General features: G+C 38.1%; 1 protein-coding gene across 17 annotated transcripts in view; it reads left to right on the forward strand.

The window, feature by feature from the left end:
* Positions 1-25,958, forward strand: part of PARD3 (par-3 family cell polarity regulator) — a 577,827-nt gene that overhangs the window by 252,209 nt on the left and 299,660 nt on the right. For all 17 annotated transcript variants that reach the window (XM_070802040.1, XM_070802041.1, XM_070802035.1 and 14 more), the window contains one exon: positions 5,343-5,518. In XM_070802040.1, the coding sequence (XP_070658141.1) occupies positions 5,343-5,518 (176 nt within the window). The remainder of the gene's footprint in view (positions 1-5,342; positions 5,519-25,958) is intronic.

A 25,958-nucleotide genomic window follows, 5' to 3' on the forward strand; every position in this document is an offset into this window, starting at 1 on the left:
AGTTTAAGGAAAAAAGCCATTTTATCTGGTATTCTTGATGAGGCAGCAAAATGATAACTTTTAAAAAATCCTGACCGTTGAACATCAATTTAACATTTTGCGTAACAATGTGGGAGGCAGGCATAAAGTGCCTGTACATATTGAAAGTAGTGAAAGTGTCGCTCTCCCAGTCATGTCCAGCTTTTTGTTACCCCATGGACTCTAGCCCTCCAGACACAGCTCATCTATCCAAATGATTTCCCAGGCAAGAGTACTGCAGTGGGTTGCCCTTTTCTTCTCCAAGGGATCTTCCTGGCCCAGGGATCCAACCCTAGTCTCGTGCGTTGCAGGTGAACTCTCTCATCTGAGCCACCAGGGAAACCACGTATTGAGAAAAACTTGCATGTGATGATTTGAGTTGTAAGCTAAGATAACCATTTTTAATGGAGCAGCGCTTTTATTTGAAAGAAGAATGGAAAAGCTGTGTCTATTCAGACTTTGGTTATCTGGCAGGGTTTCTAGAAAATGGATGAACTGAGCCTTGTCATTACATGGAAAACAACTTATAGTGTTCATTGCCAAAGATAACATTCAAGCTTTAAATTCTAGTAGAATTAGATTCTGGAAAACTTATATCCCATTGTGAGCATGATAATGTCCCAATACTTAATGATTTTTCTGATGGAATTGGTAGTGATATTCACATATGTGATTTTCTGCTATATTTGGCAAAACTAATACAATTATGTAAAGTTTAAAAATAAAATAAAATAAAATAAAATCAACTCAAAGTAAAAAAAAAAAAAAAAAGAAAGAAAACAGCAGATAGTAGAATAAATACAAAAAAGGGTTTTTGAATTAAAAAAAAAAAGAAATATATCAACATTTGGAGGGTTGGTTTAACCTAATTACTAATATATTCCAAGTAATTGTTGCAAAATTTTTCATGGGTAGAAGATCCATTTGAAGAGTAAGATGTAACAAGAGAACAAGAAGTTTGCATTCTATATTGCAGCTAACCTTCGAGTCAAGTTTTGGTGTGGTATCAAAGATATATCATTATCTGAGGAGATTAATTTTTATTTTATTTATTTGTCTGCACTGAGTCTTAGTTCTCTAGGCCAGAATCCTGGAGCGGGTAGCCTTTCCCTTCTCTGGGGGATCTTCCCGACCGAGTGATTGAACCCAAGTCTCCCACATTGCAGGCAGAGTCTTTACCAGCTGAGCCACTTAGTTATGGCACATGGGCTTTTAGTTGCTGTGTGTGGTATCTAGTTCCCTGAACAGGGATCAAACCTGGGCCCCTTGCATTGGGAGTGTGGCGTCTTAGCCACTGGACCACCAGGGAAGTCCATCTGAGAAGATTATTAAAATCCTACTTCCTGTCGCAGCTAAGTGTTTGTGGAGTTCTTTTTTTCTTTGTATGCTTGGTCATATTGCAGCAGGTTAATGAAGAAGCAGAAATGAGAATCCAGATGTCTGCTGCTAAGCAACATGTGAGACAATGCCCCTCTCCAGCTTCATATGCTTTGTTTTGTAAAATCATTTTCATAAAATTCTGTTGTTTATGTTAACATGTAATAGGTTTATTATTGTTAACTTAAAAATGAATGAATAAATATTAAAAACCTTTTTTTTTCATTTTCATTTCTAGCGTGGTATATGCCTAGCTATAACCCACATAAACAAAAGTTTTTTGGGTTCTCCAGTAACTTTTAGAGTGAGAAAGGGTCCTGAGGTCAAAGTTGAGAAATACCAGTATAGGTGTCTATCCCCTGGGGCATGCTTCGTCATCTTAGGCATCATACTTCCTTTATTGGACTAGTAGAGATTTTTTATTTTTTTCCTTCATTTTTTTTTTCCTTCTCCTTTTAACATTTTTGAAATTGGGATTGCTCTTGTTTCAGTTTATATGTATAGCTAATGTAATAGTTCTTCAACTCTCCCAAATCTAATGATGCTATTAAAATCCATGTTTGATTTCTCAGTGTATGTAATTTTACTTTGGAAACACTGCAAAATTCTTCCCCTTTACAAAATTGAGACTGACATTTATATCTGCAACTAGCTAGAAGTGGAGTTTATTTTTCAATGAATGGTCGAATAATAGAATTAATTTCATGATTTGGGTGGTGATGAAGTGCTGACCAAGGAGCCTGAAGTTCTGGCCAGAAAACTCTCCCCATGCTCTTCCTGTCACCTCTCAGGCTCCACTTACTGGTCTGTGGAGTGAGTCACATGTTTCTCCACTGGTCCTGCACGTGTGCTAAGTCACTTCAGTTGTGTCCAACTCTGCAACCCTCTGGACTGAAGCCCACCAGGATCCTCTGTCGATGGGATTCTCCAGGCAAGAATACTGACTGGAGTGGGTTGCCATTCCCTCCTCCAGGGGATCTTCCTGTCCCAGGGATCGAACCTGCATCTCCTGCAGCTCCTGCATTGCAGGTGGATTCTTTACCACTAAGCCACCAGGGAAGCCCCCTTCTCCACTAGGATTAATGCTTAATATAAAGATTCAGATCCTTTCAAGTCATTGACTTCTTAATGTTATTTAATATGTGCATGCATGAGTGTAAACTGGATGAAAATGACATAATTTTCATACAGCCATAAAATGAAGAAATTATAAACCAATAAAAATGTAAATTGTCACTATCAGTGTGAGACACTGTCTAAATCGCAGCCAGCGTGAGCTGGACATGTGATGTGTTCTGGTGTCCTCACATTTGCTGCCCGTGTGCTCTTTGCTGACTCTGTTCTCACAGTTCATCAACTGCAAGAAAACCTGACTTCGAGATCATCATGCTGTCACTTGGCATTCCTTTGCTGAGAACATATTGTTTACTTTTCAAAATGAGTTTGATCTCCTGCGGCATCCTTCACCCTGTGGTTTGTGTCTGTGCCCTGGCGTCTCGCCAGAAGGGCCAACTGAAAGGTCTGCAGTCCCGCTGTAACCCCACCTCTCCTTGAATCCACTTTCTTCCCCTGCATCTCGAATGTTGAGGGTTACAGATGCAAAGAGGTGCAAAGTGCTAATTATTTGTGTCTGTTTCAGACTAACAGATTAACACAGTGATTATGACTTTTCAGAAGACGATGATCCCAATTATTTATCTAATCTGAATCAGGTCTGCAGTGTATTTCTCTTGGGCAGAATTTCAGAAACAAGTTGAGTAAGCTGTTTTATTGTGTCCAATCGAATTCATTGAAATTTATTGTCCCTGAATTTATTTGGGGTTGAAACGTACTTTCAGGTACGTTTCTGGACCATTTTTAAGGCCTTTTGTGAACTAATAGTGCTTCTTTTAGACTTAACACACACACACACACACACACACACACACGTACACACACACACACACACACACACACACACACGTATACACAGTTCCTTAACAACCAAGCAATCAGCAACCCTATAACTGGAGGCAACAGAACCCATATCTAAGGAGCAGTATTGTAATTTCCCAGAAGTATTTTATTCTCCCTCCTCCCCATTTTGTTGCTTTTCTGCTTACATTTTTGATTTTTGAATCTGAGAACAATTTTGTTAATTGGGAGAGGACTTTTTTTATGGTAAGAGCATAGTACTATTAACACACTTCGATCCTTAGAGGTATATTTTTGTGAACTTGTTTTTGAGAGTGACTGTAGAGTTCTTTGTTTTGTTTTGTTTCTTTTTTTTTTTTTTTTGGTATAAATTGTAAGCAATAAGGACTGTCACACTTTTTTTACATACACTTAAAAATTGGAAATTATTCTTTCCTGTAATTTTCCTGTATGTGTTTCTCTTAGCAAATTAAGATAAACACCAATAGTATTAAATTAAATGTTCAACATATTTTTTTCTCTGGTTATGTTACTCAGACTCTTTATTGGTTATCAAATCCTCATAATGTGGAAGCAAATGTTAAATGCAACATTTTAGTATGATTCATATGCTTCTCTGATCATTCATATGTTTTCTCTGATCGTTTCTAATTTGCTTTAACATATTTAAGACTATTGAATTGACAGTGGTTTAAATGTAACCGTTAACATATATAAATCATCTTTCCTTAGTTTCACATCCTCAAGGATCTCTATAGCCATACATTGACCAGATGCATCAGTATTCCAAAATTGTTTCTCATAGAATAAATGATGAGTTTATTCCTTCTCCACTAAAGCTGTTTTATTCGAGGCTTTTAATAAATATTTACCCTGCATCCTAGGTTTTGTAAACAAATTGCTCTAAGCATTAATTTAATCTAAAATTTTGCCATATGTTTATTATGCTCTCCACTCAGTTGATGTGTGGGGCTTTTGGTTCTCATTCTCAGAGTTACAAATGCCTGTGCCTGTGTTCTTCTGCCTGGTTTTGTAGTGTTTCTTTTCCGTTGTCACAGTGATCACATCTGCTAGCATGTACCCAGTGCTAACCTGAGTTTGTTACTGATTTTTGTTAGAGTAATTGCAAACAGAGTACAGCTGATAAAACACCACCTTTTATGTAATCGTGTACATGAGTATGTGGCAGGTACTACCTGAGTTTACTGCCAGGTGGCGCAGGGGTCAAGAACCCGCCTGCCAATGCAGGAAATACAAGAGACAAGAGTTCGCTCCTTGGGTTGGGGAGATCCCCTGGAGAAGGCATGGCAACCCACTTCAGTATTCTTGCCTGGAAAATTCCATGCACAGAGGAGCCTGGTGGGCTATAGTCCATGGGATTGCAAAGAGTCTTGGACGTGACTGATTGACTGAGCATGCACACTTGCGTATTGGTGTTCTACTTTTAAGATTTCATTATCTGAAGGATAAGAAATATGTTTGTGCTTTGTACTTTTTGATAATACTTTGTTGAGCAAAAGAAATATTTTATTCAACAGATTTCTTTACTAGAAAAGCCAAACCAATGTCGGGATGATAATAGCAGCAATGGTTATTTTTGTCACTCTCTGTTGAGTGCACACCATGTATCAGGAACTGTTTTAAGCAGTCTATTTCATTTAGTCCTTGCAGTGCCCTTAGGTGAGAAGTGATGTTTTATTGCTATTTGTGTAGGAAGGGACCGGGGAGAGGACAGTGAAGCCACTTGCCTAGAGCCACACAGGTAACAGGTGTGAAATGCAGATACATCTGGCCGTCTTACTCCAGAGCAGGTCATCCTATAGATAAGTATTCTTTCATCCTGTAGACATCCTGTTTCTTTCACAGTGAAGTCTTTTAAAGAAACGACTGGAATTTCTACTTAGGATGCTACCCACTGTCACCTTAAAGTGTTACTCTACTCTAATCTTTGGGATTTAACTACCTTTATTCTCACACACAGTTTTCAGGTGTTAGGTTATCTTTTAAAAACACAATGCTCTTTTGTGTTACAGATATGCCTCTTCACGTCCGACGAAGCAGTGACCCAGCGTTAATTGGCCTTTCCACGTCTGTCAGTGATAATAACTTCTCCGAAGAGCCTTCAAGGAAAAACCCCACACGCTGGTCGACAACCGCTGGCTTCCTCAAGCAGAACACTGCGGGCAGTCCTGCAGCCTGTGACAGGAAGGTGAGTGCCTCCCATTCGTGTCTCCTTCACACCAGTGAGGGCTGGCACCCAAGGGCCACAACTCTGTGTCCACAGCATCCCCACTGTGTCCTCCGTGACCTTCACACCAAAGTTCCAAGCACTTCCTGTATTGTATTGCCCTCGAATTTTCTGATAAAAATCTGTATTATTTTTCCATTTTTTTGAATTGATAACATGTTCATATGATTAAACATGAAAACGTACAACGTGAAGTATATACTTAAAGTCCCTCTCCAAACTTGTCTCCTGGTTACCCTTGTCTCTGTCCTCTTCAGCAACCCTCTTGGGAGCCTTTTCCGTGTCCTTAAAGCAGTACTTTGTCAATGTGTAAGCGTATATTGGCCCCTGAGGTATACTAAGGAAATCACAGCATATGGACTGTTGAGGATGAAAGTGGACGTTATCCGTGGTCATTTGCTCTCACTATTCAATTGATAATTTTATCTTCATACGAAATGAAAGCTCACTGTCTAGTCTTAATAATATTCTCTTCTTTGACCTGATTTAATTTTGTCCATGACCTAATTTATTTAGTCTAAATAAACAAATGTTATTTTAGTCTATGTAGCCTACTTTTTTCTACTTTGTATTAATGGTCTTTGTCATATATTCCTTATCATCCTGTTCTGTTAGGCCTCTAACCTTTTACCCAATGAGCTTTAAGCTATGCTTGTCATTTTCACTGCTGAATTTATAAAATAGATTCTCAGTGAACATCCACTGAATAAATTAATGACCATTTTTCAGTGCAGACTGTAACTGAGCACTGTATGTATTGAGAAGTAAGGAAACATATTCAGTTCAGTTCAGTCACGCAGTCATGTCTGACTCTTCATGACCCCATGAATCGCAACACGCCAGGCCTCCCTGTCCATCACCAACTCCTGGAGTTCACTCAAACTCACGTCCATTGAGTCCATGATGCCTTCCAGCCATTTCATCCTCTGTTGTCCCCTTCTCCTCCTGCCCCCAATCCCTCTCAGCATCAGGGTCTTTTCCAATGAGTCAACTCTTCGCATGAGGTGGCCAAAGTACTGGAGTTTCAGCTTTAGCATCATTCCTTCCAAAGAACACCCAGGGCTGATCTCCTTTAGAATGGACTGGTTGGATCTCCTTGCAGTCCAAGGGACTCTCAAGAGTCTTCTCCAACACCACAGTTCAAAAGCATCAATTCTTCGGTGCTCAGCTTTCTTCACAGTCCAACTCTCTCATCCATACATGACCACTGGAAAAACCATAGCCTTGACTAGATGGACCTTTGTTGGCAAAGTAATGTCTCTGCTTTTCAATATGCTATCTAAATTGGTCATAACTTTCCTTTCAAGGAGTAAGCATCTTTTACTTTCATGGCTGCAGTCACCGTCTGCAGTGATTTTGGAGCCCCCAAAAATAAAGTCTGACACTGTTTCCACTGTTTCCCCATCTATTTGCCATGAAGTGATGGGACCAGATGCTATGATCTTCGTTTTCTGAATGTTGAGCTTTAAGCCAACTTTTTCCCTCTCCACTTTCACTTTCATCAAGAGGCTTTTTAGTTTGTCTTCACTTTCTGCCATAAGGGTGGTGGCATCTGCATATCTGAGGTTATTGATATTTCTCCTGGCAATCTTGATTCCAGCTTGTGTTTCTTCCAGCCCAGCATTTCTTCCAGCCCATCGTTTCTCATGAAGTAGTCTGCATATAAGTTAAATAAGCAGGGTGACAATATACAGCCTTGACGTACTCCTTTTCCTATTTGGAACCTGTCTGTTGTTCCATGTCCAGTTCTAACTGTTGCTTCCTGACCTGCATATAGGTTTCTCAAGAGGCAGGTCAGGTGGTCTGGTATTCCCATGTCTTTCAGAATTTTCCACAGTTTATTGTGATCCACACAGTCAAAGGCTTTGGCATAGTCAATAAAGCATAAGTAGATGTTTTTCTGGAACTCTTGATATTAATCACATATTAATAGTAAAATAAATGTAGTTTGATATTTGCTTGGTTTAGCCTTTGCATCTATGTTAAAATACCTTTTTAATATCTTTTAACACAGTTTCACATTTCAACAAACTCTTTTTTGTACTAGTTTGTGTAAAGAAAAAAGAAGGAATATAAAAGTTTAAACTGAGAAGATTCTTTTAAGAAAAAGCAATGTACTGTAGTCTCTGCTTATTTTGGATGAGAGGTTTAACTGTTAGGCTCATTCTTCTGACCTATTTTATTAGATATGTGATGAGTATCTTATTGAGATTAGCCTGAAAATTTAGAATTTTTTATCACACAACAAACTATTCAAAGAATCTGGTTTCTGAATAGGCCTCACAACCTTTCATTTATGTTTGGAATAGACCTGATTTACTTGGATATTCACAAATATATGGCTTCCCTGGTGACTCAGACGGTAAAGCATCTGCCTGCAATGTGGGAGACCTTGATTTGATCCCTGGGTTGGGCAGATCCTCTGGAGAAGGAGATGGCAACCCACTCCAGTATTCCTGCCTGGAGAATCCCACGGATGGAGGATCCTGGTAGGCTACAGTCCAAGGGGTTGCAAAGAATCGGACACAACTGAGCCACTTCATTTCACAAATATATAACAAGTCAAGTTGGTAGTTTAAAAAATTTTATCCTTTTAAAAAGGTTTTTGCTTAGTTGTAGGATAGTGGGTCAGAACTCATTGAAGAAATGAAGGTTTTCTTTTTAACTCATTCAACATCTTGTCTGTATGAGTCAGCTTCACTTGTAGTGAAGAGAACCACAGGAGCTATTTTAAACATAAAAGGACCTAATATTGAGAATTTGTGTTTCAGAAATTTCACTGGAAGGGCTGGCAGAGCAGGCCATAGTCTGGGCCCCCAGGGCTTTCTGGACGGTGTCTAGCTGGTCTCAGGAGCGGGTACAAGACCTCATGTCCCTGTGCCTCATCTGCTCAGCAGACGTCAGCACCGTCTTCTCATGTGCTCCCCTTGCCCCCTGCCACCTGTGTACCTGACCCGAACCCAGGAATACCCCAGAGAACACTGCCATCTCCACTGCTTGCCACTAATAATAGCCCAAGAAAAACCTCTGTTTCACAGTTATCATTAACATCACAGGCTCTTGAATCCAAATGAGTAGAATGAAGTTTACTCCAGATACTTGTCTACAGGGGGATTTTTTTCCTGGGAAATGAACTTTAGTGTTCCAGCCTCCAGAGCCCACAGAGGCTACCCGGAGCAGATGGGGATCCTTCTGGCCAGTTCTTTTTAAAATAACATGTATCTGTCATTGTAAAAATGTGGGCAACTAGTAGCATGGAACAAAACTATAATAGCCTATTTCGAAACTCATTTTAATACAGATGTTAATGATCACACACACAAAGTTGAAGTCATTCTCTGTCTACATAGTTGCATCCTGATGATTTCTACATTTCTTTCCATTTCCTGGGGATTTCCCCTGGTGTGAATTTTGTTAGAAAATATTTTTGATGAATGCAAGATATTCCAATGTAGAGTATACTTCATCATTCTCTAATTGTTGGACATTTATACTATTTTTTCACATTATAAACATCATTGCTATGAGATAAACTTGAATATAATTTTATTGGTTTTAAAAACGGTTACTTTACCCAACAAACTTTTTTCCTATGGGGAGTGGTATTTAATGTAGCCAGATAGCCACACTATTCCTTAGCAATGTCCTTGATTCATACACATATCTCTAGATGACATCGTATTCACGTATGGCACATGTAAAAGGTAGTGTGCAGGGAATTTGTCTTTTGAATTATCTTTGGCTTTACTTTTCAATACCTATTTACTAAGTTTCCTGGTCTAGATTTTAAGCTGTTTGTAGTTTAATCTGAGGAGTGTTTTTTGTTTTTTTAGCATGTATATGTCTGATAAATGCTGTCTTATTTTCTGTAAATGACTTGCGATGTTTACAGTATTAAGGAAGAATGCTTGAAGGAAAGCATACTTGCTTATTGGTATTAAATTTTATTTGTGTTGCATCCACGAGCACTCACTCATGCTGGGCAATTTCAAGATGTTATAAATTCTTATCAGTGTGTAGAGATTTAGGTTTTCTGTATAAAAACATGGAAATAAATTAGTTAAGGGTTCATGGTTCTGTTCTTGTATAACTCATCTGCCTATGTAAGTAGTTTTTTATTTTTCCAAGTTAGACAAAATGGTTTTGGAGTAACTAATCAGCTAGAGCCTTTTCTTTCTGAACAAGGCAGCCACAGTGAGTTCTGCCTTGTGGCTCAAAACCACAGACGAGAGGTGGAGTCTAACCAGGTTAAGCAGTGATGCTGTGCTTTTGAGTTTAGAGGGCACAACGCACAGACTTACATGCTACTAAGCCAGATGAGAACTTGGAAACCGGGAGTGCTACAAACTTCTGAATTCCTTCAATTATGTCAGTTTTACCTGGCAGTGAGGCATAGAAGGGAAGAGAATCTTGGCTTTTTTTTTTTTTTTTCAGAGTTCTCTGGAACATTGGCTCATTCCTGTTTCTCAACATTCTGTGGCTGACTGCCCTTTCCACCTCTTTGAGACCAATTTGCTCACACTGTGTGTGGAAAGTATCTTGCTAGAAGATGTATTGTCCTTTGAGATTTTGTGTGTGCAAATTAATATTTCATCTTGGGAAAGAGTCAAGGTATTTCAGTCAGCGTGAATATTTAAGTTGTCTTGCCACCTGTTCAGCCATCCTTGTTAGGTCCATGCCCCTATGAATGAAGTGGCAACCTAGGATGTGGACACGGTTTCACTCAATTCAGTGTAATGAGGCGCTTATCACAACCAGCCTCCCATGGGATTTCAGGGACAAGGTCTCTGTTCTGTTCATTGGGCAGTGGTTATAAGCTGTAGTTTCTTTCTGATGAATAGTAAGAGGTGTTGCTTTTTTAAGGTAGAAGTAGATGTTCTTCTGGAATGCTCTTGCTTTTTTGATGATCCAGCAGATGTTGAAAATTTGATCTCTGGTTCCTTTGCCCTTTCTAAAACCAGCTTGAACATCTGGAAGTTCTCGGTTCATGTACTGTTGAAGCCTGGGCTTGGAGAATTTTGAGCATTAGTTTGCTAGCATTTGAGATGAGTGCAATTGTGTGGTAGTTTGAACATTCTTTGGCATTGCCTTTCTTTGGGATTGGAATGAAAACTGACCTTTTCTATTCTTGTGGCCACTGCTGAATTTTCCACATTTGCTGACATATGGAGTGCAGCACTTTAATAGCATCATCTTTTAGGATTTGAAATAGCTCATCTGGAATTTCATCACCTCCACTAACTTTGTTGGTAGTGATGCTTCCTAAGGCCCACTTGACTTTAGGTGAGTGATCACACCATTGTTATCTGGATCATGAAGATCTTTTTTGTATAGTCCTTCTGTGTATTCTGCCACCTCTTCTGAATATCTTCTGCTTCTGTTAGGTCTATGCCATTTCTGTCCTTTATTGTGCTCATCTTTGCATGAAGTGTTCCCTTGGTATCTCTATTCAATAAGTATAGTTTAATTTTCTGCCTTTTTTTTTGCTAATTTGTGTTATATTGAGAGCATTTTTCTGTGTCTTGTAAATATTGATAGCTCGCACAATGTTCTGTTATGTAACAATTTTTCAGACTTGTTTATTAACTTTGGTGTTCGTTGTTGTTATTTAACATATTTATATGTTTGCCTTTTTTTGCTCTTATAAATAATCTTTAGAAGTACCTTTCAGAGGATATCCTAATATACCAGTCAGATGTTGACATCTCTGATTATTTTCTTAGAATAGATTCCTTAAGCAGACTTATTTGACCAAGGAAACAAACGTTTTTAAGGCTATTGATAGTTATTTCCCATAAATTCATAAATGATAAAGTGAAAAGTACTTACGTTATATAAAAAGGTTTGTGATAAGTCCTAGAGGGGTGGGCTGGGAAGTGAAGCAACTGATACTACTTCTGAATTCCAGTACTTACTCTCCTACTGAATAGCTTAATGGTTCCATTTGACTGTGCATCAGAATTACCTATGGACTTCTAAAGATAAAACACATTGATACCAATAGAGTCATGTATCTGTTTCAGGACATTTGTGTGTGTTTATTTAAAGCTCTTCTGTTGATTCCAGGAGAGTCTTTTTTTTAAAGAACTTGGGTCCAGTTCAAAAGGGATGATGTTTTTGCCTGTTAAGAGAAGGCAAATAATAGTATAATTCTGTTTTTGAGATGTTTTCTTTTTAGGCTAGGTTTTCTCTCTTAGAATAGAATCTGGAGCATTTAGCATATTTGATTTTGTGACATTTCACTTCATTTCACACTCAGCTCATAATTATCATTTTTAAATGAAAATCTATTATTGAGTCTTTTTAAAAAGTATAACAACATCCCATTGAGATATTAGATCCTATCTTATTGATACAAAGCTAGAATAGGAGATATTTTTCTAGATAGAAGCTATGATAAAAGCAGTATTTTTGTTTATTGTTAATTTGTGCATCCATCCTGCCCCCTAATCTTAGTTGAAAGTGCATTTGAATACATAAGGTCATTTTCTGGGACATCAGATTCCTAGCATTAGAGTCACCAATGCTGATCAGACACAAGAAACCTCCAGAAAACTCCGACTACCTGTTTTATTGAGAGTGGGAGTAAGAAAACTTTTACAGTTGATATGCAGACAATAAAATAGCAATAATCTTTGAACCCTATTTCATGTGATTGTAAAGTAGCTGCCTTGCCGGCTCAGTCATTCATTCATTTGTTCATTCATTGTAAAACTGTACTCCATATTTAGCTCTTTTTTGCTTCCTTCTGCTCTTCTTGAACCTTTGGCTTCTTAGTCTGCTTCTTCTCATTTTTCTTTCTAGTGTAGAAGACCAGACATATTGGTAAATTTGAAAATACTAGTCCATTTTAGCAGGAGGCTATTAAAAAAAGTTGTTCATGCCATCTAGTTACAATAACCATCTAAAACCGCAAAGGATGGGCTAAGAAGTTTTTTAAAACCATGTTTTCTCTGTGTATAGCTGTCCTTAATTTTCTGCTAGATTGTTGTTAAGTTGCTAAGTTGTGTGAGACTCTTTGTGACTCCATGAACTGCAGCACACCAGGCTTCCCTGTCCTTCACTATCTCCTGGAATTTGCTCAAACTCATGTCCATTGAGTCAGTGATGCCATCTAACCATCTCATCCTCTGTCATCTCCTTCTCCTCTTGCCCTCAATCTTTTCCATCTTCAGGGTCTTTTCCAATGAGTCTGCTCTTTGCATCAGGTGGCCACAATATTGGAGCTTCAGCATCAGTCCTTCTAATGAATATTCAGGGTTGATTTCCTTTAGGATTCACTGGCTTTATCTTCTTGCTATCCAAGGGACTCTTAAGAGACTTATTCAGCACCACAGTTCAAAAGCATCAATTCTTCATTGCTTAGCTTTCTTTATGATATAGCTCTCACATCCATACACGACTAGTGGAAAAACCATAGCTTTGACTATGTGGACCTTTTCTGGCAAAGTGATCTTTCTCTTTTTTAATATACTGTCTCAGTTTGTCATAGCTTTTCTTCCAAGGAGCAAACGTTTTTTATTATTATTTTATTATTATTATTATTTTTTATAGTACTTTTTCCTTTACATTACTTTATTTTTAATTTTTTTAAAATTTAAATTTATTTATTTTAATTGGAGGCTAATTACTTTACAATATTGTATTGGTTTTGCCATACATCATCATGAATCTGCCACGGGTGTACACGGGCTCCCCATCCTGAACCCCCCCTCCCACCTCCCTCCCTGTACCATCCCTCTGGGTCATCCCAGTGCACCAGCCCCAAGCATCCTGTATCCTGCATCGAACCTGGACTGGCGATTCGTTTCTTATATGATATTATACATGTTTCAATGCCATTCTCCCAAATCATTCCACCCTCTCCCTCTCCCACAGAGTCCAAAAGACTGTTCTATACATCAGTGTCTCTTTTGCTGTCTCGCATACAGGGTTATCGTTACCATCGTTCTAAATTCCATATATATGCGTGAGTATACTGTATTGGTGTTTTTCTTTCTGGCTTACTTCACTCTGTATAATAGGCTCCAGTTTCATCCACCTCATTAGAACTGATTCAAATGTATTCTTTTTAATGGCTGACTAATACTCCATTGTGTATATGTACCACAGCTTTCTTATCCATTCACCTGCTGATGGACATTTAGGTTGCTTCCATGTACTGGCTACTATAAACAGTGCTGCAATGAACATTGGGGTACACGTGTCTGTTTCAATTCTGGTTTCCTCGATGTGTATGCCCAGCAGTGGGATTGCTGGGTCATAAGGCAGTTCTATTTCCAGTTTTTTAAGGAATCTCCACACTGTTCTCCATAGTGGCTGTACTAGTTTGCATTCCCACCAACAGTGTAAGAGGGTTCCCTTTTCTCCACACCCTCTCTAGCATGTATTGCTTGTAGACTTTTGGATCGCAGCCATTCTGACTGGTGTGAAATGGTACCTCATAGTGGTTTTGATTTGCATTTCTCTGATAATGAGTGATGTTGAGCATCTTTTCATGTGTTTGTTAGCCATCTGTATGTCTTCTTTGGAGAAATGTCTATTTAGTTCTTTGGTCCATTTTTTGATTGGGTCTTTTATTTTTCTGGAATTGAGCTGCAGTAGTTGCTTGTATATTTTTGAGATTAGTTGTCCGTCCGTTGCTTCATTTGCTATTATTTTCTCCCATTCTGAAGGCTGTCTTTTCACCTTGCTTATAGTTTCCTTTGTTGTGCAGAAGCTATTTTTCACAGAGCTAGAACAAATAATTTCACAATTTGTATGGAAATACAAAAAACCTCGAATAGCCAAAGCGATCTTGAGAAAGAAGAACGGAACTGGAGGAATCAACCTGCCTGACTTCAGGCTCTGCTACAAAGCCACAGTCATCAAGACAGTATGGTACTGGCACAAAGACAGAAATATAGATCAATGGAACAAAATAGAAAGCCCAGAGATAAATCCACGCACCTATAGACACCTTATCTTTGACAAAGGAGGCAAGAATATACAACGGAGAAAAGACAATCTCTTTAACAAGTGGTGCTGGGAAAACTGGTCAACCACTTGTAAAAGAATGAAACTAGAACACTTTCTAACACCATACACAAAAATAAACTCAAAATAGATTAAAGATCTAAACGTAAGACCAGAAACAATAAAACTCCTAGAGGAGAACATAGGCAAAACACTCTCCGACATAAATCACAAGCAGGATCCTCTATGACCCACCTCCCAGAATATTGGAAATAAAAGCAAAAATAAACAAATGGGACCTAATTAAAATTAAAAGTGTTTTTTAATTTTATGGCTATAGTCACTGTCTGCAGTGATTTTGGAGCCCAAGAAAATAAAATATGTCACTGTTTCCACTTTTCCCCTATCTGATTAGCTTTGAGGGAAATCCAGCAGAGACCCAGGTCTATCACTAACCTGGTACAACATTTGTACTTTCTGCAAAAGGCCACTAAAACTATAAATATCACCTTTTTATTTTGCATATTAAAAGATCTTAATTTGAATGCACTGCATTTTTGTGCTTTCAGTACCTAATGAACCTACTCATTTCTGCAATAGGCTAACCTCAAGTGCCAAGCTCTACTAGTCTGAGTTTTTAATAACTCAGATTCATCTTCTACTTCTGTGCCATGTTTAGGAATGTAATCTTCCTTCAGATGCTTTAAATAGTATAATTTGTGTTCATAGTTATGAAATCCTAAGGTGCTACTGAGAAAATGGTTAAGCCTGGATGTGATATTTTTAGAGCTCACAAAGCATTCCAAGAATATAAATCCAAAGCAATGTCAGGATTCTTGTTTAGCACCCTCAAAGTTACACATCCTACAGATGGAAATGAAGATCATAAACCCGTTTTCTTGAGGGAGGAGACCAGGAACTCATTAACTTACATTGAAGAAAAATTCAGGTATTCTTTGGACATATAAAAGTATTTTGGCCTCATTCCGTCTCTCTAAGTGGTTTCTATTTTTAATATTTAATACTTTAGTTCTAAACCTACCAATTCGGGTCATGAAGTCATGGCCTGTCACTAAAGAGCAGAGCCTTGGTGGGCTGCTGGGACTGGTTCCCTGGCGTTTGCCCTCCTGCTCTATTTTACTAATGACTTGCATGTGCTCTAGGGGCCATCATGTGGGCTCCTGTGGGAAGATGTATTCCAGTCAGCATTTCTTACAGAGTGGGGGTAGAAGTGGTTTCCATCTGTGCCATCTCCAAGTGTACTGTTTTTGAAGTTTTGGTGTTTTTGTGTAGTGATAAGCCAAGTTGATCTGAGTACTTGCAGGGTGTATTATGTGCTGTATCTCATCTGTTCACTCTCTGAAGTCTAAGTATTGTTGCAATTCATTGACCAAGAGGTAGAGTCTGAACTCACCTTAGAGTTAAACCAACTGCTAAACAATAAAGTTATTAACTTGGATTATCCAGTTTCCTATTCTGTGCTTTTGATTTTCCTGCCCACTTTCCTACACGCTTACAGACTTTACATATTGCCCCAATGTTCATTTAGTTGTATATTTTAAACTGTAAAATATTTCATAACAACCTCACTTCTGTTGCCTCTAAAATTTTCTGGTAGGCAATTAAAATAGAAATATAAGAATAATCAGCATTTGTTATTAAAAAACTGGCATAATTTTTAAAACCTTACCAAGTCTATATTATATCTTAGCATCTTAGTCTTGAGTAAAAATACACTAGCTTCATTAGTGTCACTAATCCTCTTGGTGAGTACCACTGAGCTGTACAGTTAAATATAGTTAAAATAGTATGTTTTATATTATGTGACTTTTATCACAGTGGTGGTGGTGGTTTAGTTGCTATGTCATGTCGGACTCTTGTGACCCCATGGACTGTAGCCTGCCAGGCTCCTCTGTCCATGGGATTCTCCAGGTAAGAATACCAGAGTGGGTTGCCATTTCCTTCTCCAGGGGATCTTCTCGACCCAGGAATCAAACCCAGGTCTCCTGAACTGCAGACAGATTCTTTACCAACTGAGCTACGAGGGAAGCCCTTTATAATTAATAAACTTTATTACTTATTGTTGATTAGTGCTGACAGTTCTTATATTCCTATTAATTGCTTAAGAGAAAGTTTTAGAGGAGATAAAAATGATGTTCTATATTTTTCAAAAATATATCTGTGGAGATGCTTTACCCAAGGAAACAATTTCACAATTAAGGGGAAAGCTTTACCAGAACTAAATTGTATTAATAGATGGTCCCTGAGAACTTTTCACAAAAATGACTCAGTTGTTCTGCTAATCCACTCAGCCCATTGAACTTATATAAACAGAAAAATGTAAGAAGGAGCTGCAGATATTTACATTGTCACATCAATTGTATATGGTGTATATTTTAGTAAGTTCTTTGGATATACATTGCTTTAAAATTAAGGTAAAATATTTTCAGATTTTAGCACCCTCTTTTACTATCATATATGCTTTAAAATCAAGGTGAAATATTTAGATAGGTAAACCTAAGAGATTCACATTGCACATTTAGGTGATATTAACACAGCAGATATTTTGGATTCAGAGGGCCACTCTAAGTGTTTTTCTCTCTCTCCCTCACCTCCTTGCATCTGTTCCCTTTCTCCCTCGAAGTTTGCTCCTGATGCAAAATGCGATTGTTACTTGCAATTTTAGTTTGAGATATGAACATTTGGAGTTATGTGTTTTTGAAAGAAAATGAAATGTAGATGGGTATTTTGTACCTTCAAAATAAGAAACAAATAGCACTTTCTAAAATGTTTGAAAATTGTTTCAGATTCAAATTTGTTTTGCAGAGTCAAACAAGTGTTGCTTGTCATCTTTATTGTATTAATTGTTTGGAAAATGAGCTAGGCTCCGCAGTGTGCTCTGACTCACAGCATTTGCATCCTGTTTTTTTCTTATACACTTGCTCTTGGTGGAGGGAAGACTGTCAGAAGTGGTCAGCCCGACCTTACTGACTGTGGGCTGCACGTGGCTGTTGGCCAGCTAGGTGACCGTGTTGATTTTATATGAAATACAGTGAAAGAAACGAAATGGGAGCCGCTGCAACTGCTGCTTCCCTGTGAGCTCTTTTCCTTTGTTGCTCAGAATCCAGATGGAGACAGCATCTTTGAAACTTGAGAAAATATGACATTTTCCTCTGCCTCTACCTTCTCCTCACTCCTGATACATATTGTCATAGGATAAAGGAGCTAATCCTAGCTGTATCAGACAAGAGGTCATTGTATTTAAAACAGTTGTAAAGCAAGCATTTTATTGCTCATGATTATTCCCAAGACTATGTAGTATTTATGAATGAACCAACCGTCTCTAAGATAAATATATTTTGTGATTCAAGAACTTGGGTGGTACTTTCCCATGGGAGAGGGTCATTGTGTAAGAATGGCTGGATGTCAGAATTATGTCATTACTCAGGTAAACCACAATTCCTGCGTAGATTGAGAGGGAGAGCCTGGAAATGTCATCATGTAGAACCGGGCACTGAAGTGGGGAGGTAGAACCTTGGGAGCTGGTTAAGCATCTTAATCTTCGTACAGTATTTGGCAGAATTTCCCCGAATCCCTGTTTCTTCTTTTAGACAGTGAGAGGTTCAGTTGGATATTCCCTACCCTTTACCTTCCAGCGTTTAAAACTCTGTTTCTGAAGTTTTTCATGGCATTCAAACTGCTGAGGTGGGTTAGGAACAGCTGGGGACATTGGTTCGAAGAAGGAGCCTGACTGAGACTGAGTTTCACTGATTTTGCTTTTCTTGGATTTCCTGATCTGCTCCACAAGCAAATCCGGCCGCTTCAGAGAACCCTGTGCTCCGATGCTCACCTCTGGAAGCGTTATGGCGAACATAAGTAGATGTACCTCCATGAGAGGTTTGAACACCCCCTTTAAGGTCAGATCCTTTATGTGCATAGCCTGATGCACGTCTGTGTTCCAGGGGTTGTTTTTCTTACCTGATATCAAGACTATTACCAAGCCCAGTTGTAAGTTATGAGATAAAACTACAGCATCAAGCTTCTGGTTTTGCAAATATACCACCCTGAAAGATTTGCTGTGTGATGGGAAACTTAATTGCAAAATTACTTTTAATTCTCACATGTGTTCTTCCATATTGAAGAGTTCCAATGTGATTTTTTTTTTTTTTTTTTGGGCGTATTTAACATTCCTCAGTGTCCCACTGATATAAATATAATTTTACAACCTATAAACTATTGTGCATATATCATAAAGGCTAGAAAAGATATGAGTTATACTTCAGAATTTAAGGCCAGAATGAGTTTTGAGAACTGTTTATAGTACTTTTAACATTTCAAGGAAAAAAAAAGAAAAACTGATGAAATTTGATGTGCCTGCTAGGAGATATTACTTTATACCTTAATTTAAAAATTGGCTTGAATCAATTAATATCTTCAATTTTTTTTTATAACTCCTGTTCAATACTTAAACTTCAGTTTATCAGGAAAATTAAAATAGTTAACAATAAAATAGTTGTGAAATTTGAGCTGAAGACATGCTAATACAGTTTTGGCATTCAAAATCTTTGGATTTTGACTCTTTAAGTTTAAAATTTTAAACAAGTTACAGTGTAAAGTGCAATTAGTGTCTCTTGTTGCAAATTCTACCACATATTAGTAGACTATATCATTTATAAATAGATATATAGTCTACTACTAGACAATTTTGTTTTGACAAAAATAGCATGAATTTTGAATTTCCTTTTTGTCTTGTCATAGTTCTGCTCAGAAGTAGGAACAGATTTTAAACACATATCCTTTTCTTTGTCTCCTCTACCCCTCTTATTAATAATGGTTAAGACTGTGAAAGATGGCAATTATCAAAATGGAAAGGAAGAAAAAAAAAATGGAAAGGAAGATGTATACGTATATGTACCAGTATTTATGCTCATTTAGAGATGGGAATTACTGCTAATATGGAAATGATTGCTTGACCTACCAAAGTTTCAAACAATGCTTTTCAGTTCATTCCACTTGAAAATAGATGTGTCCCTAATACGTGTGTGTGCTAAAAGTCACTTCAGTCATGTCCAGTTCTTTGCAACTCTATGGACTGTAGCCTGCCAGGCTCCTCTGTCCATGGGATTCTCCAAGCAAGAATACTGGAATGGTTTGCCATTCCCTTCTCCAGGGGATCTTCCTGAACCACGGTTTGAACTTGTATCTCCTGTGTCTCCTGCATTGGCAGACAGATTCTTTACCGTTGAGCCACCTGGGAAGCCCTCAAAAAGTGCCTTAATAGGCATGCAGATGGTTTAAACTGATAGGGGCTGCCACACTGTCTGACTGCAGTTACAAGTTGGTTGTTGAACCTATGTTTGTGTGTGTGTGTGCGTCACTTTATTTATCCTCACCCTCTCTCTCCTCCTGACCAACCCCCTCTACTCTTCTTTATATCTGTGAAGTGGTATGAAGGTCAGAACAGTACATTGACAGCAATCCTATTTACAGACCATTTTATGGTTATCTTTGAACTTTAGCTTTGGCGTTGCTTCCAAGGTCATGCTCTGGTGCAGCCATCAAGAGGCACAAAAGATAAACTCTGACCCAGAGGGGACTGGGTCTGCCACATTGACTTGACAATATGACTATTGAAGATTTTAGCAAGCTTGATGCAGTTAAAAAAATGGTCTAAGCTATAACTACTCATTTCACTTCAGCCTCATAATCTGAGGTTAGACATCCTGAAAAGAATTTCCTTTGTTTTCCGTCTGTTTTTTCTTGGAGAGACGATAAAGTGGAAAATTGAATTCTCTTGGACCACAATTGCAGAGTTGAAAAATATTGTAAATTTAAAATCTTAAAACCACACAGGAATATTCAAACCCATAGGATTCATAGAGGGTGTAAAAATGAAATCTATATGCGTTGGGTGTTTAGTGTTTCAAAACATGGCAGAATTCCTAATGATTTTTTAAAAGACGTTTGGAATTTTTGTTTTGAGATAAAGTGGAAATAGAATTGAGTTTCCTGTGCTAACTTAGAAATATCCATGACTTCTATAATGCTCATGAAATTTTCCTTTATTTCTGCAGTAGGGATGTATGTCTGCCAGGAAATCTGACCATCAGCTAAATAGCTGTTTCTGAGAGATAAAGCCTCGAAGCTGCAGCTTATTATGCCAGGAATAAGCCTCAGTCCCAAGGCATTGGGTGGGTTCTGTGTGATTTCTTTTTATTGAATTGTAATTGGCTCAGGAAGAGGGGAGAGAGAACAGCTACTTAGCTTACCCTGGAAGAGATTTACTCCATACCCAGGGTACTGCTACCAGGGAGCAGCAAATTAATATGCATTTCTCAGCCTGGGTGGCTTTTTGACACCTGATGATGTGGCAGTACATTTAGATGATAAGGAAAATCCCTGATCACAGCAGGAACATCTGGGTTTTTCTGGCAAGAGCGCAAGTTTCCTACCTTGTGTAGAAGCTTAAATGGCTGTTTGGTCCAGTGTCTTCTAATTTAAAAGAAGAGTAATTCCTTATGGTATTTTTCTTATATAATCTTTTAGATATAAAGTTGTGGCTTTAATAATTTTTTGCTGTTTGCAAATTTAGTACTTATTAGGGCTTTCTATTGGTCTGTTGGTCTATTTCTACTAATATATTGGTCATACTGCTAGATTTTTATAAGTCTCAAGAAAAAGATTTCATGTTTTGCTTTAAGTTTACCAATATGCAGAATTGAGACATTAACTTGATCATAGAATAAAATAGATTTAAAAGCCCATTCTTCAATTTATTATAAATTCAGTGTGAAACTATCACTGACTAACATTTTGGTTGGTTTATTTTTTTCTTTAGGTTATGGTATATAAGTTTTGCAAATACGTTCAAAAAATATTTTTGACTTTTATGTAGTTAGCTATAGTTTGGTCCATGGAAAATGTGGTCTTGCAAAGACGTAGTTAAGAGTACCGTAATTTTAAAATCATTTACACTGGAAAAAATATTTTCAAATTGAAAATAGAGCACACGGTATACATTTCATTTGAAAATGGTGACTGTCCACGCACATATTGTAGAAAATACAAGTAGAAACACATAGTGTGCTATTAGGTTTAAGCATGTGCTTACATCACTGAATACGAATCACAGCTTAATAGAATTGTAAAGTGTTTGTACTTGATCCAGACTTCAGGCAGGATTTTGAGGAAGAACATTGCTGAAATGCTAGTAGCATGAGATGGTGCAGTCAACAAAATAACAGATACTGTGGGGTAACAACTGGTAACATATTTTAGAAATTCTTCACTTACCTGGTGATGACTAAGGTGACTGACTGTAACTGGACTTTTCGTAAACACATTAATATATGAGTTTATTACTGGCTTTACCATATCAATATTGAATTAGGAAAACTTTTTTTATGAGGGATATAATATTTTATTTTTCTTACCATTTAAATGCTCAAAGTTGATTCTACTGATAGATCTTTTGATTTTTTTTTAAGCCCTTATCTGCCTTAATATGATTACTTTATGGTAGCCTGCTGCATGAATTACGTGTCATAATTGACATAAATGGAGAAATGCCACACTACTTTTTAGTAGCAATTGGAAATAATCATATTTTCCACAGACATTGTATACTGTAGTACTGTAGGTGTGACATAAAATTGAAATAGGCATCTAACAGTAGCATGCTGCAGTCCATGGGGTCGCAAAGTGTCGAACACGACTTAGTGGCTGATGACAGCAATACGTCTTTTAGTATAAATTTAAAAGTACAGTCTTTGTATTTCAGTGAAAGTGCATTTCCACTAAATTTTGTCATGATACCTTTATTAAAGTATCCCATTTCAATTTGATTTTTATTTAAAACATTTTTTCATTTTTATTTCTTGAGTTTCTGTTTTTCAAGATTATTTTATTAGTTTCTTATTATGATTATTTGCCGAGCTGTGGCATGTGGGATCCTAGTTCCCCTACCAGAGATAGAACCTGCGCCTCCTGCCATGGAAGCATGGAGCCCTAACCACTGGGCTTCCAGGGAAGTCCCTCAATTTGATTTTTAAAACAACTGATAGAAATGTTCCTTTAAAATTATGGGATTCTGAAACCTCGTGAAAATAGAGAACATAATAAGTATTCCAGAAAAAGCCATCCACGTAGGTGTAGGCCACTGAGCTAAGTGCTAGGGTTTAAAGGTGACTGGTGATCTTCTGCCCAGGTGTCACTGTGATCATGAAAATAGCCATTTTAAAAATTAACTGAATTATAAGTTAGAATTATAATTAGAACTAAAATTGGAATATAGTGATAACAAGATGCATGACATTATTAGTTCTGGTGAGAATCAGGGAATGCCTCTTACAGAAAGTAGCTTGGGGACTGGGTGTTGAAGAGTGGTGAGTGTTTTTACAGAAGCAGCATTACTGGGAGTCTAGACTCAGGAAGATCCTGATGGAGATGGGAGGCCTGTGGCACTGAAGGTCCCCAGCTCGGCCTCGTGTTTGTTCTAGGTGTGACGTGACCTAGAGGGCATTGTAGAAGAATCCTCTGTGGCAGGTTGTTGGAGAGGATGAGGATTGACCAAGCCTCCAATTTGAGGGCTGCTGATTGTTCAGATGAGAGGCACATTGATTCTGTACGAGGGTGATTGCCCAAATCTAAGATCTTGGCCATGAACTCTGGATTCACAAGACCTAGCAACTGTGGGGATTAGGCAGGATGGAAAGATGTGAAACAGGTGATTCTGTTTTTCAGAAGGGTGCCAGAATTGATATAGGAGTTGGGTTTCATTTTGATCTACTGATTTTAAGATATCTTTGGGACATCCTGTTGGTAATTTAGATCATGAATTCAGAAAAAATATTTAGTGTTGGTGACCTGTGTGTAGATATTTTCATGGGTTAGGTTTTAAATGGCTTCCCAGGTGGCGCCAGTGGTAAAGAACATACCTGCCAATACAGGAGACTTAAGGACCATCCCTGGGTGGAGAAGATCCCCTGGAGGAGGGCGTGGTAACCCACTCCAATCATCTTGCCTGGAGAATCCCATGTACAGGGGAGCCTGGCGGGCTGAGGTCCATGGGTTTGCAAAGAATCAAGATACAACTGAAGTGACTTAGCATGTGTGCAGATTTTGAAACTGTACACTTTTGGGCTTGTTCAGAGAGACGGTGGTGAGTGGTCCATAGTAAGAGCCCACAGGGGCCATTTAAAAGATGAGGAATCTCCATCATTATGGAGATTCAAAAGGAATCAAAAGCACCAGCAGCTTCTTGGATTCTAGACATCAACAAGAGTGTTTTGTAGCATCTTGTCTCATCATTTTAAAGATAGATTTTCCCCTTTGCAAGTGGTATTTCATCATGTCACATACACCGTGTTCATTGTCAACTTTTCACCTAACGGTTTTAGCATCCATTAATTATCTTTGCCTGAATGAATGATTTCATTAGGAGTTGAAAATGGTGATTTTTCTAATTCTATTAATTATTCGATTATTACGTGCATTCAATTCAGGTCAGTTCAGTTCATTCGCTCAGTTGTGTCTGGTTCTTTGTGACCCCATGAATTGCAGCACTCCAGGCCTCCCTGTCCATCACCAACCCCTGGAGTTCACTCAGACTCACATCCATCGAGTTGGTGATACCATCCAGCCATCTCATCCTCTGTCGTCCCCTTTTCCTCCTGCCCCCAATCCCTCCCAGCATCACAGTCTTCCAATGAGTCAACTCTTCGCATGAGGTGGCCAAAGTACTGGAGTTTCAGCTTTAGCATCATTCCTTCCAAAGAACACCCAGGGCTGATCTCCTTTAGAATGGACTGGTTTGATCTCCTTGCAGTCCAAGGGACTCTCAAGAGTCTTCTCCAACACCACAGTTCAAAAGCATCAATTCTTCGGTGCTCAGCTTTCTTCACAGTTCAACTCTCACATCCATACATGACCACTGGAAAAACCATAGCCTTGACTAAATGGACCTTTGTTGGCAAAGTAATGTCTCTGCTTTTCAATATGCTATCTAGGTTGGTCATAACTTTTCTTCCAAGAAGTAAGCATCTTTTAATTTCATGGCTGCAGTCACCATCTGCAGTGATTTTGGAGCCCAAAAAGATAAAGTCTGCCACTGTTTCCACTGTTTCCCCATCTATTTCCCATGAAGTGATGGGACCGGATGCCATAATCTTCATTTTCTGAATGTTGAGCTTTAAGCCAACTTTTTCACTCTCCTCTTTCACTTTCATCAAGAGGTTTTTTAGTTCCTCTTCACTTTCTGCCATAAGGGTGGTGTCATCTGCATATCTGAGGTTATCGATATTTCTCCTGGCAATCTTGATTCCAGCTTGTGCTTCTTCCAACCCAGCATTTCTCATCATGTACTCTGCATATAAGTTACTATGTTTTCTGAAAGGACAAGTTTTCCTCCTTGACTATTGGTTACTTTGAAATACCATTCCTACAGAAAAAGTAGGATGTATTTTTTTAATGCTCTCTGTTTGATTGTTCATTTTCAAAGTAGAGAGTTGGTATAATAATACTTTCTAATGGTGGGAAATGAATAGCAAAACCAGGTCCCTAGTCAATGTTAGGAGCACAAGATCCTTGATGTAAAACTTGTGCTTCTGTTTCTCCACCCTTCCATCTTTCCTGTCTTCATGGATCTTTTAGTTTCTGTCGTTAATAAGTTTATCTGCCTTTTATGACTTATTTGAATGTCTGGTCAGTAAGTTTAGGGACTACCATGTGAAGCATAGATTTGCTTTGTTCTGAAGTTATTATGGTCAAGGAAGGGCTCTTAATATTTTGAGACACAGTGAACTTTAGTTGCTTCATTTGCTTGATTCCTTTCTTTAGACTTTGTCTGTGTCTTCTGCTTTACCCTTTCCACGTTCTTATAAGCAAGGTCCGCACTTCATCGTGGGTGTGGAGCAGCAGCCTAATCTCACCAGCATTTTCCTTGTACTTGTGGTTGTGCCTCATCACAACTTTGACCCACAGTAACCAGAAGGATACAGAGTTTTTCTAGTAAAAAGTAGTTGCCGCTAATGGTAAATTCTACTATTGTGTTTTTAATGTTTACTTTCTGTAGTTTGGTTTTAAAAAGTTAAAAAGTTTCACGCTACAGTTTATACTGTAGCTATTTCACGCTACAGTTTATACTGTAATTATAATTATAGATTAAATTGTTTTTCAAAAGTCACAATATTGGCCTAGGTTCAGGATGACCAGTTCATTTTTAAGTTTTATCCTCTGATGGAACAGAAAACAGTATCCTGGTTTATTCCAAGGTCTATACAATCAATCCTATTATGTTACACTTTTTGTTTCTATGTGTGTGTTTGTTGCTAATGTGGTTTAAGTAATGAAGAATAAGAATCAATCATGTGTATGAAGATTTTTACAGCCAGACTACCCTCAACAAAGTTTTTAAGGAAAATATTTGGGTATTTAATGTGGGGCACTG

This window comes from Bos indicus, chromosome 13, assembly GCF_029378745.1.
Source record: "Bos indicus isolate NIAB-ARS_2022 breed Sahiwal x Tharparkar chromosome 13, NIAB-ARS_B.indTharparkar_mat_pri_1.0, whole genome shotgun sequence".
In the NCBI taxonomy this organism is placed as follows: Eukaryota; Metazoa; Chordata; class Mammalia; order Artiodactyla; family Bovidae; genus Bos; species Bos indicus.